Source organism: Primulina tabacum, chromosome 14, assembly GCF_025594145.1.
Source record: "Primulina tabacum isolate GXHZ01 chromosome 14, ASM2559414v2, whole genome shotgun sequence".
Classification (NCBI taxonomy): domain Eukaryota; kingdom Viridiplantae; phylum Streptophyta; class Magnoliopsida; order Lamiales; family Gesneriaceae; genus Primulina; species Primulina tabacum.
In genome coordinates, this window is record NC_134563.1 from 6,150,067 (window position 1) to 6,170,052 (window position 19,986).

Sequence of the window (19,986 nt, forward strand, 5' to 3'; positions counted from 1 at the left end):
AAATATGGTTGTTGGATTTTCATATTTTTGAAAAATAGGGGTTTTGAGGTGATTTTATACGCCGGGACGTAAATTTTATCGGTGTTGATTTTTCAACTAAAATACGAGCTTTTTGGCAACCCGGCTTATAAGTTCACAAATTTGTTTTTAACAAAACTTTGTTAATATTTTATTTAAATCCTAATTAGACTAATGAGCTTAATTTAATGGCTTGATAGGCCTAAGCCTAGTTAGCAAATTAAATTAGCTATTTAAAAGTTTTTAATCACCAAAAACCCTACACTTTGAAAAGAAAACTCACGCCTCCATCTCCCATTATTCTGAAATTTCTCTCCCAACCCCTCTACACACACGGCACACCTACATATCACATTCAAGGGTTTGTTCGAAGGGTGCTTAGGAAAACAATCCAAAGGTTGCGTCCCGTTCTTCGTCAACAACGGATTTTCGAAGCGTGTAAAACGCAAAGGCACACCATATTCTTTCTTTCAAACATCTATCACATCATAGTATTTTATTTAATTGAGTTTTTGCATGAAAAATAAGTGCATCATGAAACAATTTCGTTTTTGTGGCATGGGTCAATTTTAAAGCTTGTATTTGCATCCAAAATCATGTTAAATATGATCTTAAGGGGCTGCCATGAATTAGGATATGATTAAGCAAGTTTTTACACAAGATTAAGGGGCAAGAAACACGTCAAGAACACTGCACACTTGAAACACAAGGCCTGAATCGTAGGTTGATGGGTGTGCTAAATTCAAGAGGGTTCGGTTTTATGCATGGGGGAAGGTGGCTCGACCAGGCTTGGTGGTTGGGTCCTAGGGGTCATGGTTAGGTCCTAGGGAGAGTCCTAGGAGGGCTAGGGGTCGAGCCATGGGCTGGGGAAGAGCCCACGTGAAGTGGGACCCTCGCCCAAGTCACGCGCAGATTTTGGTCGGGAAAGTTAGGGGCTTGCGGCTGGCCTGGGGGCGAGCCAAGTGGGTCCGATAGGGTCTAAGGGAGATGGTCAAGGGTTGGGGTAGGGGCTGGAGAGGCATGGGTCGCTGCTGGCTCGAGGAGAAGATGGAACCGAGAGGGAGCCGTGAGAGAGCAGCTAGCGCGCAAGTTGTGTTACAGATTCAGAAGCTTCGGGCTTGGGGTCCAGGGCTTGGGCAAGTCTGGGTAGGGGCTGTTCGTGGTCCAGGGTTGGTTAGGGTCAGGATGGGTCGAGGGCTAACCAGCTGGAGGTGTCCTAGTTGGCTAGGAGTATTGGCAAGTGTAGGACTCTTCACACGCACACACACATGCAATCCGGTGTAGTTTGCAGCATGATTTTTGAGGGTTTAAGGGGCTGGTCTAGGGCTTGGGCTTGCACAGTAGGGTCCCGTAGATGGGTTGTCTAAGTTTTGGCTCAAGGTGGCTCGGGCGTGGCTCGGGTAAATTAGGAGATGGCTCGGTGTGTTCGATAAGATGTCAATTTCGAAAATTCAAAGGCTAAAAATGAATCCATGGGTCCACGGAGGTGGCTCATAACTTGGAAGGATAGAATAAATCTTAAAAATGTTATGTTAAAAATTTGGGATCAAAATAACGAGTTTTGGATTTATTCGGGATTTAATCGCCGCACAAAACGCTAATTAACGAATTAATTGAAACGCCTAGTTTTAAGCTTTATAAAATTATGAAAAATTAGGTTTAAGCTTAAATAATTATTATAAGTCTAAGTTCTAATTTGGGAATTTTATATTAAGTTTTGGTTTAATTCGAGATTAAAACGCATTAATACGTCTTATTTAAAGATTAATTTAAAGGTCCTCGATTTAAGCTAAATAAAAATATGAGAAAATTCATGTATGCTTAAATAATTATTTGGGACATGTTAGAGTCAATGAAATTAAGAAAATGTCAAAAACGGGGAATTTTACGTACAGGGGTAAAACGATATTTTTACACCTAAAATTAGTAAACGTCATGGCAGTACCCTAAATGCTATTTTTATGATATTATGGTTATTTTTAAATGTTTATGAAATGTTCATGATTAAATTATGATTTTTAAATGTCTAAGAGATTTTTATGATTTAAGGAAGATATTTAAAAGACATGTTGCATGCTTGGTTTCAAAAACAAAATGTTATGTTATGCATGATTTTTATAAAGTGATGAGAATGTAAATGTTGAAGGAAGTGAAGTGATTGTGACTAATTCGTTAATGTTGGCGACGTCATGAGGGTTATGGTCCCAGTGGGAGCCCGACGATCATGTTTCCATCATTACGAATATGTGGTAACGGTTTTGTGTTAATAGTAAGAATGATTATATCGTGAGGGGAAAAGGCCCCAGAGGGAGCCCATTTATGGGAAAAAGCCCCAGAGGGGGCCCCGACGATCGTATTTCTATTCGAAAAATGATAGGTCAGGGCCCAGTTGACCGATAAGAATGTTACTGGTGTCCCCCGCCGTCCAGTACTGTGGTTACATGTAGATGGATCCATCGATTTATGATCATGATCAGGAAAGTCATAATTAACGATCTGAATTCAACAAAGGAAAAAGAAAAGGAAAAGGAAAAATGTTTATGATCATGAAAAATGTTTTATGTCATGTTGAGGAAAAAGGAAAAAAAGGTTGAGGTTTGTGAAATGCACGTCATGAAAATGTTTATGCTTAAGTTTATGCATCATGAAAATATTTATGAAAATGATCATGTTTTAAGTTTATGCATCTTCATGAAAACGATATTTTAAGTACAAGTATTTTTCTCTGTTATATGTTGACTGTATTACGTATTACTTGTTATCAAGATTATGGTGTGTTGAGTCTTTAGACTCACTAGGTGTGATGGATGCAGGTGAGGTTGAGGGAGGCCTTGACGGATGATCCTACTGGACTGTCGGTGCACACAACCCGAGGACCAACGCTACTATTTTCCGCATTATGTTTTATGATTACTGATTTAAGATAAAGATTTTTAAGACTATTTATTTATGCTTTTGAGCAATTTTTGAGAGGTTTAGTATGTGCTTTACTTTTCAAATTATTGCTTTTTTGGTTTGGTAAACAGAAGACGATATCAATTTTATGACTATTTCACTTGATTTTTAAAATGCTAGTTGGTTGGTATTTTATTTTAAAAGGGGAAAATATTTTAATATTTTCATGTGGAAAATGTATATGGCCGAAAATTGATTGTTAAAAAAAAATTTCTAGTACTTTTAAAGCAATAAAAAGGGCAGACGTTTCAAAAATCTTCTACGTCTCCCCTTCTTCTGTTTTCAGAAGGTATCACTAAAAGACTTTGGATTTACAGTACAACTCTTGTACACACCCACTTCAGCAGGGCTTATCTCTTGCCTACTGAAACTCTTACTAACTAGCACAAAGTAGCTTAAAATAACGAAGTTCTGGAAAATACTCTTTTCCAGTTTACAAACTCTTCTACAGAATATGATAAACGGTTTCGCTTGAAGAGATGAAGAAATAGCAGTACAAAATGATCTTCAAAGATCAGATGTATTAAATGAAGCGTGTACTGCTTTTCTGCACGTTTGAGCTTTTGAAGATAAAGATAAGTTCGCGGTTGCTCAATGTATTGTTGGATAGATAAGAATGATCAACGTTGTTCTCTAAATGGTTTTATTCCAGATATATAGATAACTTGAATCCAACGTCTATAATAAAAAACGGCACTCTTGACTTCTGATAGAAACAACTTTATTTCCTAAAGAGGATCCTGTAAAAAGGCTTTCAACGTAGTCAGTCTTGTTTTATACTAAAACTAGCATGATGAATTAAATGTATTCGTACAGCAATTAATGTCGCAATAAATGCTTGGTACTAGATAAAGTAACGGTAACAATTAAAGTCAGAAACAATCTGTTAAGTGCTGATCCAGTAGGACAAAGTTCTGCTTCTGTTATACTAAGCCTTGAGTGCTTACTAAAGTACTGATCTGATAGAGCAACTCAAAAGCTACTGTTTTGCATAATCTTCTGGTTGGTATTATTACTACTGATTTTGATACTCATCACCACAATGAAATTAAGTCTAACATAATATGTTTATTATCATAATTATTAGCATATATTTTATAAAAATAAATTTATGAGATTATCTCATGAAAAAAATTGTGAGAAAATTTGTTTCCTCTGCAAAAAAACTTGACATTGGAAGCGTGACTGTATGGAATATCTACACCAGAAGAGTTCTGACAATGATATGTTCTATATTGAAGTAAATATCTCAATTAACTCTTATTTGTAGGTATCGAATATTGGACGCGGATATTATTTTTGCAATGATTTGTAGAGCATGACAAGATGTAGGAGGCTTAGGAATGGTGAAACCCTCCTAAGAACATGCAATGAAGCAAGAGTTCAAGTGATGGCCAGTATGCGCTTTTTATTTAGTATTGAACAATAATTTTAAGTTATTTTTAAAAGATGCTTCATTTTTTCTCAATTTGGTTAAAAAAATTGTTTCCATTTCTATGCTTGATAAAGATGAAATTTCTTATTATTTTGCTAAAGATGTTTGCAATATTTACATGAATGAATGTTAGTTGGAGCGTGCAAATTTAAAACGATCTCTACAACTTAAAAATAAAAGATATTTCACCTAACAATATCAAATTTAAAACGATTTCAACGACAAACAAAATAAAACAAGATAATCTTAACCAAACACAATCATTGCACTCTAGGTTATGACATATTTTCAAATAAGGATGCACAAGCTAGTGAAATATGATATGTTTGATTTTTCAAACATAAACTCTCTTTATACATGCGAGTCATGTCTGAAAAAGAAAAAATCCAAAGCCATATCTCAGGGAAAGTTGAACATGTGCATGATCTATTAGATTTGATCCTTACAGATGTGTGCGATCCGCTAAATGTTAGCAATAAATATGAGCACTATTACTTTATTATCTTTACTATTGACTTCTCGAGGTATGAGTATGTATATTTATAAAATACAAGTCTGAAGCTTTTGAAAGATTCAAAGAATACGTAGCTAAATTAGATAAACAATCAGGAAAAAATATTAAAACACTTCGATCTGATCGAGGTAGAGAATACTTGAGTAATGAATTCCAATATCATCTTAAAGAGAATGATATTATCTCACAGTGGACTCCTCCTACCACAACACAGTTGAATGGTGAGTCAAAACATCATAATCGAATATTGATGGACATGGTTCGATCTATAATGAGATTCAATGAATTACCACCATTCTTTTGACAATATGTTCTTGAGACAGTAGTCACGTCGTTTAACAATGTCCATACAAAGGCGATTGACAAGATACTAAATGAGATATGAATGAGAAAATCTCCCAAATATTATTATCCTAGAATATGAGGATGCCCTTCTTATGTGAAGCAGATAGTGAGAGACAAATTGAATAGTTGATCTAATTTGTGCTACTTTGTGGGATATCCAAATAACTATGTTGGATATTACTTCTAATATCCCAAAGAAACAAAATTATTTGTTTCTAAGAATGTCATATTCTTAGAGAAGACGTTTTTATTGGATAAAAAATTTGAAGCCATAGAACCTGAGGATATTTAAGAAACACCCACACCTCATATTTTAGAACCTTTTCCCCAACAACCAGTCGTATAGTTACACAATCTTAGGAGATCTAGAAGGATCTCAATGCAACTTGTGAGATTAAATTTGCTTCTTGAAGAGGGCCATGATTAGCCCAATCTTAGATATGATCTAAAGAACTTCAAAGAAGCTTTATCAGATGTCAATTTATCCAAATAGGTTGAATCCATGCAGAATTAGATGGACTTCAAGTATTTGAATCAATTTTTGCCTTTAGTAGATCTACCTAAGGGAATTGTTCTCATATGATGCAAATGATTTTTTTTTTAAAAAAGGTTTGAGACGGATGGGAATGTAGTGATATACAAAACTAAACTAGTAGAAAAATGATATACTCAAATGCAAATAATTGATTACGATAAAACATTTTCTCCAATTGCAATGTTCAAATCCATTAGGATTCTGCTAGCCATAGCAGGATAGTATGACTATTAAATATGACAAATGGATGTGAAGACAACGTTCCTTGATGTAATATCAAGGAATAGATTTACATATCTCAATCTGAATGATTCACATTTGTGATGCCTATTTACTCTAATGACAATTAATGATCAAACAATAATGATTTGATTTAAAGCTGCAGCGGAAAAAGTTTAAAATACTTTAAAACGGACCTCAGGGCCTAGAAAAATTTCGACATGACCTCCCCATAAGTAGAACATCCCGAAAACTCAAGCAGCAGTTTATATCAAAATATACTCCAACTAGAGTCAATAAAACAAAAACCGAAGTTAAACAACTTATAGCCGCACTGGCCAGGACTAAACATAAATTAACACTTACCAAATACTCACCAGATCATAAATATCACAGAGTCGACTCAGAACATCACAAGAACAACCAAATATCACTACAGATACACAGGGCATCTCCCCGGCAAATAAAGTACAATACAAGACTGAAACAAACTCAAGACATACATATAGACTAACTGGGAGACTCCACTGAACAGAACCAAGCAATCCAACCTCAATCCCGAGCTCCACTAGCGAAACCTCGGCCTGATGCTGCAAAACGACTCGGGAGATCTACCATGGTGCCCAATAGCAACCACAACAGCCCCCCCCAGAAAACAACTGAGGTTAGGATTCTGGTATAAAACAGTCCAACAATAACAACAATAACATAAATCATGTATAATCATATAATGAAATGTAATATGCAATGCATGAAAGGCTCAACGAATAATCGGTATAACAGGAGCCAACAAACGGTACGTAACAACTGGAATAAGTCTCGAGCAACAACACATGGGAGCTACATCGTCATGCAGCTAAACCGCCATGCCAAGTATGCAAGGTATGCCAAGCTGTGCTGAATAACACCCTTGACTCGGCCTCCATAATGTTGATATGCTATAACAGGATGGCACAACAGAACGAACTAGATGACACAATCCCAGCGCTCACCTCAAAAGGCTGCACTAACCACGGGATTGTTCAATCACATCTACGGTCTCATGTGTATAGGCCTATCAGCCACACCCCGAGATAAACAACAGTGCCAGATAACAACGGATATCAACAATGGGCTAACAAGAACGATGGGGCTCAACATGAATGTCATAACTGTATGCCCGATGCTAAATGCCAATAATATGTCATAATAATAAAAATAGATCACAACGAAGGCATTTAACAATTTACAACAGTCAACAAGTCATAAACACGATCCATGTAACACAGAATGACAATTAAACATAATTTATGTTTTACCAACGTATGTTACCGAGCTGTAACATGCCTATACCAACTTGACAATCCAATAACAACTTCACTTCAAGACTCTCGACCTAAACAAAACCACAATAAGCTGATCATGAAAACTACATTCCACACCAATGCCCGATTTGGCACAAAAGAGCATAAAATTCGTATCTCGCTCAATATTAACTCAAATAAATATCCGCCAATTGGAAACGAAAGATAACTCAATTATCTAAGTTTCTTTAGTTGAAACCATATTCAGAATCTCAGTAGATTATTCTCAGAATTTTCAAGAACACACTGCTACTTCCGAATTCGCGAACAGAATCTCATACACTGAGCAGTTCAAGAAAAACAAGCATAACTTGCTCAATTATTAATGGAATTTAATGAATCTTAATCATTACGAAGAAAACATATAGCTCTACAACTCTTATTTGAATTATAAGTCCAGAATCCGAGCGCATAATTGACAAAAACTCGAATTACCATAGCTAATTTACGCAGCTCCAACACAGAATTCCATTTGACACATTTTGGTAGTAAAATCATATCAAATCCGTTTATTATCAAAATTTGATGATTCTAGTGGCTATAAACAGAAAAATTAAACCAATACAAAGTTTATTTAGGTCATTTCTACAAATTCAAGTTGTAAAAATCGCAGCAACACAAAAACTCTCACCCAAAAATCGAAAGGATTCGCGCAGAAACAGAGCACCGAAACAGCAGCTTTGATATACTCGTATCCTTGCTCAAAATTTGCAATTTTGGGCTTGAATCAAAGCTTAGGATGTTAGAAAGACATCCCTTCAGACCGATTGAGATTTAGATGCCGGACGGAGGAGATATCGCAACTTTCCAGCAGCTGCTCCAAGGGTTGCGAAATTTGGGTTTGGAGAAGTTTCTTTCTTTTCTTTTTTCCTTTACTTCCTTCTCTCTCATTAAGGTAAGTGGTGTGTATGTGTATGTATATTTATATATTGTGTATTTGGTTACTAAAATAGTAACTCAAGCCCATCTATCCCGGTCTGTATTTATTTTGCTCTCGTGTGTTTTAAACTCTATAAGTTTTTTATATCGTTAAATTCTCCGATATTCTAAAATACATATTTCTAACACACTTCTTGAATTTATTTGGCATAAACAATTATTTTAATTTACAACTCAATAATTATTCTAATTATGCCAAATTACCGGATAATTAATTACAGGGCCTTACAACATTAGTGAGAAGTGAGCATAATGTATGTAAACTTCAGAAATCAATTAATGGTTTCAAACATGCATCAAGGATTTGAAACATTAAATTTCATAACATCATCAAAGAGTTTGATTTTGTTAAAAATTCTGAGGAACCATATCTATACAAGAAAGTCAGTGAGAGTGCAATGAAATTTCTAATACTTTATGTTGATGAAAATGAATGATGTGGCATTGTTATAATAAAATAGAATATGGCTAGCTAGTAAATTCTCCATGAAAGACATGAGTAAAATATTCTATGTATTAGGAATACAAATCTATATGAAATAGATACTTAAGAATATCTTTCTCGGTTTTTAATGCAATGGACCAGGGTTTGCCTGATATCTAATTTCAACACTCAGTGCAAAGGCTATAGAATATCGAGTAGATATCATACATACAAAATTCAACCACTTAGACTGAATACACAGATGCATCAGTTGCATCAAAAGAGGTTGTTTAGATGAGTAATTTCGTCCAAGAGTTGAGTGTCATTCCAAATGTAGTTGATCCAGTCTTGATGTACTGACACTGGTGCCGTTGTGCAAGCAAATGAGTCAAGGTCTTATCAGCGATCAAAACATATACTGAAGAAGTTGTACATAATCCAATAGATTGTCGGAAGAGGAGACATATCAGTTGATAGAGTTGTCTGTGCAGACAACGTTTTTGATCCACTTATGAAACCCCTCTCTAGACTATTGTTTGAAAAGCATCATGAATAAATGTGTTTAAGATCTATGGGTAGTTGGCTATACGGTAAGTGGGAGATTGTTAGAGTAAGTGCCCGACAAGTTAACTTGTGGCTTGGACTTCATTGACTTTTATGTAACATATTGTAACGTCCCGAAAATTTGAAGGTTCACGTGTACCTCGTGCATGCAAATTATTAAATTTCGTTGGTATTTTATTAAATTGTTTTAAAGCATTAAATGCATGTTTATTTCATTAATTTGTGTTTAATTATTTTTATACATTTTATGCATAATTCATGCATGGTAGAATTTATTTCATGTTATTTTATAAGTTCATGCATTAGGGTTTCTAGGTGCATTTCACACCCGAACGAGGATCGGAGACCGGAGAATTTTCAGGAAAATTATTTTAATACATGATTAATTTTTATAAATTAATATATGGTTTTTTAAGTGGATTTTTCAAATAATGGAAATTTTTGAGTATTTTTACCCGCAGGACTTTATTTTTAACGGTACACAAATTTTATCGAATCAGGGGACTTTTTGAGGATTTGACTAATATTTTCAAAATCTTTCCAACACGAAATATTTTTCGGGAGTGCGTTTGAATTTAATGAGCCTACTTTTGGACCTATTGGGCTTAAAACCCTTTTATAAACCTTTAAAATAAAATTGTGGTCCATTAACTTAAGATTATCTATATAATTAGCACCTAAACACCATTTACCCTAAACCTAAAACATGTATCAGCCGCCCACCTCCTCCAATTGGCCATCTCCTTCGTGAGTTGCAGCATCAAAGATTTCGGTGCTTCGTTTTCCACCAAGCTCAATTCTTTCCACGTCCCGTGTTCCTCCGAACGTTTGTGCAGCTAGCATCATAAGGCACGCTTGTTACTTCTTTTTTTTGCATCATGCACGTCATATTAATGCTGTGTGTGCACTTCTTCACGAAAACTTTCGATCCAACCAAGGGTGTTTGAGATTTTCAGGTTTCGTGTGAACATTTCATTTTTGTGTGCGTCAACTCTCACTGTTTCTTGTTGCTGTTCAAGGGGACTGTCGGTTGCTGTTGTGAAGGGCCGAGACATGTCATGGTATGTAGAGAAATAGGGCTGGAGTCGGTTTTGGTTGGAACTTGGGTAGATCGGGCGTGATGTCCCATTTCAGTTCGGTTTTGGGGTAGGGTGCGTGCAAGGGTCCAACCAGCATTGTAAGGGCTCAACCGTGCCATGAATAAGACCCTGATGGGTCTGGGACAGGGCCTGGAAGGGCTCGGAACCTGCCGGAACAGCCCCAAGCGCGAACTGTGCGGTGTTAGTGAAAAGAGTCGCGGCGGTACTCCTTGGTGTCTAGCGGTCGTGGGCTTTGTTCAGCCTGCATGGGGCCAGAGCCGTGTGTCAAGTAGGGTCCCAAGGTGGTCAAGGGGAGGTCGGTTCAAGGCTGGTACGTTGAGTTTGGGTGGTGGCTTGAGTTTTTGGGAAAAGAGTGCACCAAGGGGGGTAATTGAGGAAAGGGGCCGAGAGTTACGGGAATTACTGGAAATTTTCAGCCGTGTGTTAGGGGGATAATGACATGGTTTTAGGAACATTTTAGTGTTTTTAAGGTATGGTAAAAAGTTGGAAAAATTTGATTAAGTTTCGAGTCGATTCGGGATAAAATCGGGACACCGGTCCAAGTTTTAAAACGAATAGGTTAAGTTGTGAATTTGGCTCGAGTTTACGTTTAAGAATGCTTTTAAATATGTTTTGGGACATTTTAAGGAGTTTGGTAAGTTTCGGATCAATTTTAGAGGTCTAGGGTTAAAACGATAAATTTTGGGTTTCCAGGGGCAAAATGATCATTTTGCACCCGGGGTGAGATTTTGGTCCTGGCAGAGCTCTGAGCACAAATTTATGATATTTTAAATGTTTATGCATCATATTTAAAATTTTTACATAATTATGATAAATACGGTGCATGCTTGGTTTAAATGAAAAATTATGTATATGCATGCTTTTATTTAAGTGATGAATATGATGACACGTTTTGAAGGGAGTGATTTAGTTGTTTCTAACACGATGACACGATGACATGTAAGGCCCGGGCTCAGTGGGCGGGCAATGCCGTCGCTGATGACCCTCGCCGCCGGGTACCACGGTTACACGTAGATGGATCCATCGACTGACATGATGACATGATGATACGAAAGTCACAGCTAATGAACGGAATTCAAATTAAGATTTTAACATGTATATGCTGATACGATGATACATGCTATTACCATGTTTTGACAGGTTACAGTTACGCATATGATATGATAACATGATGAGACATGTTTTGACACGTTACCATTTTACACGACACGCTTATGTTCCTAGTTTTTATGCTTATGAAATGTATGTTGATTATGCTATTTTTCACTGCTGTGTGTTACGTATATGTACTTGTTATTACTGGTACAGATGTGTTGAGTCTTTAGACTCACTAGGCGTGTGTGATGCAGGTGAGCATGTTGAGCAGGAGGCAGGAGGTGCTGACTGAAACCCGAGGACCGCGCGTTTTTCCGCATTTCGAGTGATGGTTTTTGGAGAAGAGTTAAACATTTTATTTACGTTGAGGATTTTCATAATTTTTACTCATTTACATTTACGTCGATGTTGGTTATTTTTAACTGCGATATTTTCATTGTTAAATAAATATGATTATTTTAAATGTTAATTTTTAAAATGAGAACTCAAAAAAAAAAAAATAGTTCCACATTTTAAAACGAGTAGACGTTTCACATACAATATTTATTTTAATAATATTTTATATTATGAAATTTAATTTATCTATATACCCATGCAAACTGCATATATAAAGACATTGAATATACCATAGTACAGTGATGTCGTACATGTAACGTCAATCATAAAACACATTTTAGCTACCGTATATTCTAAACTCATTCTTTGTAAATTTTAAATCATAAAATAAGGATAAAAGTTTCTTGAGCTCGAGAATACCATCAGTGATGTTATATAGGGGTGTCAAAAATGAACCCGACACGTTAACCCAACACGGGACGACATGAAAAATATCGGGTTTGGGTTTATGATTGTCGAGTTCAGGTCGGAGCCGAATGCAAACCCATAAAAAAAATTTCCGGGTGGGTTCGGGTTGACCTGAAAAAAATATCAGGTTACCCAGTTACCTGAACCAACCCGACCCATCGTGTTTTTTTTTTTTAAAAAAAGTTTTACAATTTACACAACTATTATCTAGGGTTTCTCACTTTCTAAACTAAAATAAGCCCAACCCAATAATTCTCTAATGCATCTAAGTACTAACCCTTGTTGGCTTCTCATTTCTCAATTCTCATCTCGTCCAGGCGTATCTTTCTCCGCTTCTCACTCAAGCGTCCGAGCGAAACACTTCTCCGCTAATCTGCTTCTCGTCCAGCCGTCCAAGTGAATGAACTGAGTTTTATTAAAGTAATCTTCGTTTGGGTTCACTCTGAAAGAGAGGGTTTTGGGGTTGCTGACTTAGGTTGGCCACTATATTTTGAAATATTGAACATAAAATTTGAATATTCTTCAATATATATGTTTCGTTCCCATATTTATGTAATGCTTTGTTTCATAATGAGCCTAAAGTGTAAATTTTTTTAATAGTCGAGGGCACGCATTCTGTATAGTTGATGCAACATATTTGAATTGTAAAAGCTTGCATTGTTCAGTTTTGCTCTTAGTTACCAGCATTTTATCTTGTCTTCATATGATACAATATGTTGTATATAAGAACTGTTGAAAACGAGTTTCCTTGTTGCCAGTAACTTCAATTTATCAGACATGAGCCTCCTCCCTCCGACCTCTTCCTCCCCTGATATATGTGATTTTCTCACTTAAGCCCGATTTGTAGTCTCCTGCACAGTGCTTTGGAGAGTGCAATGCTGTGGTCATTTGACCCGAATATTAGCATGGATGCTACTTTTAACAACAGAAATAATGAAAATTGACATATGGGGTAAACTTAAACTAAATGGACCGATCAATCTTTACATAAATTTGGTTACGTGTATTAAATTAGAGTCTGGTGATCAAAGCTGGTTGTTGTTTGGCCATCATTCTTTAACATGTAAATCAGTATGGTATGAGACATATTCGAGGACTCAGGTGTTTCCCATATTTCTATAATGCTTTATATCATGAGATGTATTGAAGTTTCAAAATGTTAAAGTTTAAAATCCAATACGTACATTTCATTAAAATTGTTTTGCATGGTGTTTTGTTGTTTAATACTATTCAACCGTCAAGGTGAAAATTCTTTTGAGTCTTTGACTTATAAATAATAATAAATTCAAGTATACAGTTGTTTATTTAATTTTTAAATGATGTCATTTATATTTATACAATGCCTTATTTACTTTTCTCAGGTTGTGACTTGTTTTCAAGGAATTGTCAATTTTTTGCTTGTAGATAATCCTATTGTTATGCCTTTTAATTGATAGAATGAGTTCAGAACCTATTGGTCTTGTTCACGAGGAGGATAGTGTGGAGGGTGTACATGTGTTAGATTTAGATGTTGATGAAGAAACATGTACTAACTTGCAAGGTCGGGCCTTCGGAAGTGCTAAACGAAAGAGACCCTTAAAATCACAATGGTGGCAATATTTTGAGATGCTTCCAGAAGTAGAAGGAAAAGAAAAGCCTTGCAAATGTAAAGCAAATGGGACTATGTACAAAGCAGACAATAGCATGGGGACATGTAATCTCCAATACCATATTTTAAAACAGTGTCCTAAACAGAGAAATCGTGATATTGCTTAGGCTTTGTTAGAACAAGGCGATAAAATTCTTGCCATAAGGTCACAAAAATTCAGCCAAGAAATATTTAGAGAGTTGTTAATATTAGCAGTTGTGAGACATGATTTACTGTTTCAGTTTGTGGAATATGAGGCAATTAGATCAATTTTTACATATTTGGAACCTCAAGTCAATCATTTCACTAGAAGCACCACAATGACTGATATTCTCAAGATGCATAAAAATGAATACAATAGACTAGCTCAAAAAATGCATTCATGCCCTGGAAAAATTTATTTCACTTCCGATTTGTGGACTTCTATTGCCACTGATGGCTATACATGTTTGACAGCGCATTTCATTGATTCTAATTGGGTTTTGCAAAAAAGGATTATCAACTCTCTTACATGCCTCCACCTCACTCTGGTATTGCATTGTGTGATAAAATCAATAGTCTATTAAATGCTTGGGGAATTCAGAGAAAGGTTTTCACAATTACATTGGACAATGCCGCTGCAAATGATGTGTTTGTTGGCCTTTTAATGGAGCATCTTAGTTTAAATTGTTCATTAGTGAATGGTGGCGAGTTTTTGCATGTTCGTTGTTGTGCACACATTCTCAATTTAATTGTCCAAGAAGGATTGAAAATAATTGACCATTCCATTGATAAGCTACGTGAATGTGTAAAGTATGTAAAAAGCAGTCAAGTGAGAAAGAAAAAAGTTTGTAGAATCTGTTATCCAAACTTCACTGGATCCTAAGAAATCACTTAGGCAAGATGTTCCTACTAGATGTAATTCTGCGTATTTGATGCTTTTTAGTGCCATGTATTATCGACATGCTTTTAATCATTAGAAATTGACTGATACTAACTTCACACACTGTCCATTGATTGACGAGTGGGGTAAAGCTGAAAAAATATGCAAATTTTTTGAGGTTTTCTATGAGACAACAACTTTGTTTTCTGGGGTGAAATATCCTACTGCCAATCCTTTATTTTCCTCGTGTCTTTACGGTTCAATTGAAATTAAGTCAAGCCTTGCAAAGTTATGATGATTTCATGAGATCAATGGCCAATCGGATGTTTCAGAAATTTGACAAGTACTGGAAAGATTATAACATTTTGTTGTCCCTTGATGTGATAGTTGATTTGAGGTTCAAGATGCAGTTTGTTGAGTTTTGTTCCAAGAAGTTATACGGACATGGTAGTAACGAATTAAGTTTTGTGAAGTCTAAATTAGTTTCTTTGTTTGAGGAATATATGGGTCTTGCTTCCAAATCAAGTAGTAGCAACACATCTAAGAGTTCTCACAGTGGCATTGATGATAATGCTTTTCTTCCTCTAAATATAGGCATTGGATACTTTTATTTGGATGAACTGAAAATTGACAGATATTCAAAATGTGATGTTCTTGCCTTTTGGAAAGCTTACCAATTTAAGTATCCAGAACTTGCACAAATGGCCTGAGATATTTTGAGTGTTCCAATTTCTACATTTGCTTCTGAATAAGCTTTTAGCACCTGTGGTAGGATACTTGACCAATATCGTAGTGCAATGAAGCCTGATGTTGTTGAGGCGTTGGTTTGTTGTAGATACTGGTTAGTTGGACAGAAATGTTAGTGATTCTTCTTGTTATTTTCATTTTAAAGTTATCTGTTTTACTAATATTTTATTTTGTAGAAACTACTGAGGTAGGGTTGGATGATTTGACTAAAAATATTATGAATTTATTCATAAATGAGGATGCTGGATCAAATAATGCTGCAACAGATGATTGATGATTCTAACAATGCTATGATACCTAGTATTGAAAAGTAAGTTAAATTTTATAAATTCATAATTTTTGAAAACTTTCACCATTTTCAATTTTAATTTTTTAAAATGTTGTTTAAAGTACAAACAAATGTAGAACAATGAAGAAGTCAGAAGATGAAGTGGAGCTTGATTATTGGCACTTGAAAGTTGAAATTATTTTGTGACGTTTGAAGACTTTTTGAAGAGTTCTGTTACTATGTGTTTGAATTAAATGTTGTTGTTGTTGTTGTTATTATTATTATTATTATTATTATTATGTGTTTTGAATATTTATTTAATTATTGTATTGAAAAATTAATACCACAGTCTACACATAGACAACTAAAATTCTATTTCACACAATCACAGCATTACACATTCTTAATGAGAAATTTGTGAGGATATTATATGACAATAAAGTTGTATAATAAGTTATAATTATAATTTTTATAAATAACAAAAATAGAATTTATTCACTAAAAATGATAATAAAAAAAATAAGTAGTTTTTGAGGATTTCTAGATTGTTAAGATATATGTATATTGTTGAAATTGAATGAATTATAATATAAATGAATATATGATCAAACTCTCTCATTTTCATCTTATTTTTGAGTTTTGTTTCCTAAAGTGTTCATATCTTTTTTTACATTCTTCATACAAAATTATCTTTAATTTTATTTCTAAAAGTTAATTAAAAAATTATACGATTTTAATTAAAAAAAACCATTTCAAATTTTTCTTGCCATCCAATGATATTGTATCTAGTTGGGTTACACGGGTTATTCAGGTTAAGCGGCTTACTTCGGTTCAGGTTCGAGTTCGCTATTTTCGGGTTAGTTCGGGTTCGGGTTAAGGTTTTTTTAGGTACTAATATGCTTCAACCCAACCCGACCCACCCGAATTGACACCCATAATGTTATACGCCATGTTTCATCGGTAGTGTGCATGAAGATGTCCAGTCATGCAGACGAGTGCTCATATGACGAGTCACCGAAAAAGCCTCCATTGAACTTTCCAAGTGTTGTCACTTATCGAGTGGATTAGTCCGCAGTTATGGTTATGAACACTAATCTTTTGATCCTTGACAACATAGAATCTCTACGTACAAGTGCTGCACTTTGACTCGTTTACCGACTTTGTGAGAGTCATCGGGTGGCGAGATTGAGATAGTTTTGACATGCATATGAGCATATGCATTGTAGTCAGGGATTCACACTTACCTACAAGCGTGGATGTCCTATGTGATCTGATTAGTTAATAATGCAATGAATCAGTGACCAGAATATGAGCTTATCAACTTTAGGGAAAAGTGTTTCCCTAGTTTCAAACACGACACCGTTATGATTACTCAAAGATACATCGCGTTATTATCCAATTCATATACAACTCTTGATATACCAATTATTACAGATTCAATCGGGATATATGTGTTGAAGGGACCATGTTGTACGTTAAGCACAACCTATTGGTTTTTGCATGTATTATCAGTGATACCAGGGAATCCATAAGGCGATGCTACTTGATGCTTTTATATGATTGGATGTGTGCAATCAGAACTAAGTTCCGACATTCTTGTGATCAAGAGGTTGACGTACAAAATGAGGCTAACAAGGGTAAACCTGTATAAGAGATAAATGTTGTCTCGAATCACATTAGTTGTGAACCCATGACTAGCAATATTTCTAAACCATTGAGAATTACACAAGTATTGGATTCTCTATCCCAGTTGAGATAGTCAAATTCAATGAGTAGAATTTGATGATTAAGTTTGATGGAGATCAAACATATGTATTATAAATGTGTTTATAAGTTGCTTCTATATTTGGAAGTTGAGGGAATTAGCATGACTATTAAATTAGTGAGGAGAGTGCAACTACCTAAAATTTACGAAGGAGTTCCAAAATTGACAGTTGTAAAAAATGAATCAATAGAAATTTTGATAATTGGATTTTCACTATGCATCATTATAACGAGTTTTATACCCTCCACACATTGATGATTTCTGATTCTAGATCGAGATTATGATAAAACCACAATAATAGATGGTTTGGTAAGTTAAACTTGGAATATCATAATCAAACAATAACTAGTAGATTTCTAATCATTCAAATCACCGAAGAAGGAATTCTAGAATCCAGTGGATGGATAATGATAAGATAAACATGAAATATCTGACAAGAGAAAAGCTTCTAGTCCTAGACGGATCCATGTACACTTGAGAGACATTATATGTAATCGAAAGTTAAATTACAAACAACATAATCAAGAAAATCTAGATTTTCTTGACAATCTCTCTCCTCAATGTAAGATTTCGGCCACCACCCCTTGGAGAACATCCACACGACTGAAAACCACATGCATTAGCTGCCTCGCCGCGTCGCCTTCGTGACATTGGCGTAATCTCACAGTCTTCCCGAAATTGATTATCAACGCAAATTTCGTCTATATTTATAGTGCAATCTAGACAATGAGCAAAGCTTTCAATTGTGGATCCAGTTCTTGGAGATTGAAGAAATACGATTTCTAGTTGATTGTTCGTAGGAAGATACAAAAATAGCTATCTTCACTTAAAATGCGGAATATTTGGAGCCAAATGTTTGACGTTAAATTAATGTAAACTTTCAATAAAAAACATATGGATGGATTTAGAATCACCGACACCTAAGTGTGATTTGTTGTCCAATACAAAATTTTTAAAATCCCCCTGCGTCTTGGTGCGAGAAAGCGATGCATCAAAACTAGTGTGATGCTTTAGTTGAGGACATGATGATGAGAAGATTTGTTGGAATATTAACATAGATTGGTCCATGACTTGTACGTGTTAATATCTGAGAAGGCTGACAAAAATTTTGTATGTTGAGGGACAAATAACTAATCAAAGATACTCGACTAGTGGCATCAATTAAAGCATCTGTCTGCCATTTATCTCTTTCGGAATTTGTAACTGGAATATGGAACTCACTGTATGTGTAGAATCCATTTTCCTCGAATTTGATAGGCTTAGTGGGCATTTGAAACTGCACCACTAGTACTTTGTGGCTAAAAATGAACAACGGATTGGATCAGAGTGTCGCACGAACCAAACCGAGGTAGGGAAAGGCTCGCTGCAATGATTGGTTATCAATAATTTTGATGCTTCGTTCTTTAAGTTGCACATAAACTACAGATAAAAGGGGTGGCAATACATGTTTCCCACTTTTGGAACTAGGACTTTATCACTTTAAAATGATGGATTATTCTATGCTACATCTGAAGTATTTCTCCTTTTATGATGTAATCAAATATTAGTCAATGGATCGTTAACATATACGTCAACTTCCATAAAAGTGTAAGGGTCCCAAATGATCTAAAGATATTGAAATATGGTGAGAAACTACCCTAAAATGATCGTGCAGCTAAACATATCTTTTCGACCATCTTTAGGCACTAAATGTGTGATATTTAAGATGCTACAATAATTAGAATGGGACAAAGGAGAAATAAAATACCGTTACATGGCTAAGACACCAAGAAACAATTGAAATAACTGCACATTTTCGGCTCCGTGATTGCTTCCGAAGCCAGTTCCTAACTATTCTACAATCATTAAAGCATCTAAACCTCTAGAACAGAAGGGTGGAGCCAGTTGATCAGCTGCACATGCAGAGACGGTGTCTCCTTTCAGGCCTTGTACTTGTCTCAAGTCCTGTTATGGATGGGATCTGATCCTCTTGGAGTTCTTCTCTTGCTCGATTGATCTGGATCGAAATTCTTGTTCACCGGCACCTGTTTCTTGTCCAAATCCATGTTGTTCGCATCAACTCCCTCGAGCACGCGAGGATTCTTTGCTACTACTTCAAAGGCGGCTCTTCTTGAGGCGCAAACTTCATGTGATCGAAACGCTAATAATCCTATGCAGATGAACAACGTGAAAGCATTATGGATGTATAGGACCATGTTTTCTTGGGAAAATGAAAATAAAGGGACTATGAAATTTATATAACAACTCTATTTTTGGCGAAGTGTTACTACATATTTTCCCATTTCTCTAAATATAATCTTTATAGAATTCGGAGGGAATTTAAGGCATAAAGAATGGAGGGCCCATAATTCATTCAAGAGTTTTAGATTCATTCCAATCATAAAATCTACGTAGATTTAAGGCTGTAAAAAGGAAGAATCTCGTAAG

At 35.5% G+C, this 19,986-nt stretch overlaps 1 protein-coding gene across 1 annotated transcript; it reads left to right on the top strand.

Annotated features, from left to right (window-relative positions):
- The first annotated feature begins 15,090 nt into the window (after nt 1-15,090).
- Nucleotides 15,091-15,489, top strand: LOC142523722 (zinc finger BED domain-containing protein DAYSLEEPER-like). The gene has a single exon (XM_075627455.1). The coding sequence runs from the start codon at nt 15,091-15,093 to the stop codon at nt 15,487-15,489; it is 399 nt and encodes a 132-aa protein (XP_075483570.1).
- The last annotated feature ends 4,497 nt before the right edge of the window (nt 15,490-19,986 follow it).

Excerpts from the sequence above, each read along its gene's own strand:
- LOC142523722 (XM_075627455.1), top strand. The coding sequence starts at position 15,091 with ATGGCCAATCGGATGTTTCAGAAATTTGACAAGTACTGGAAAGATTAT.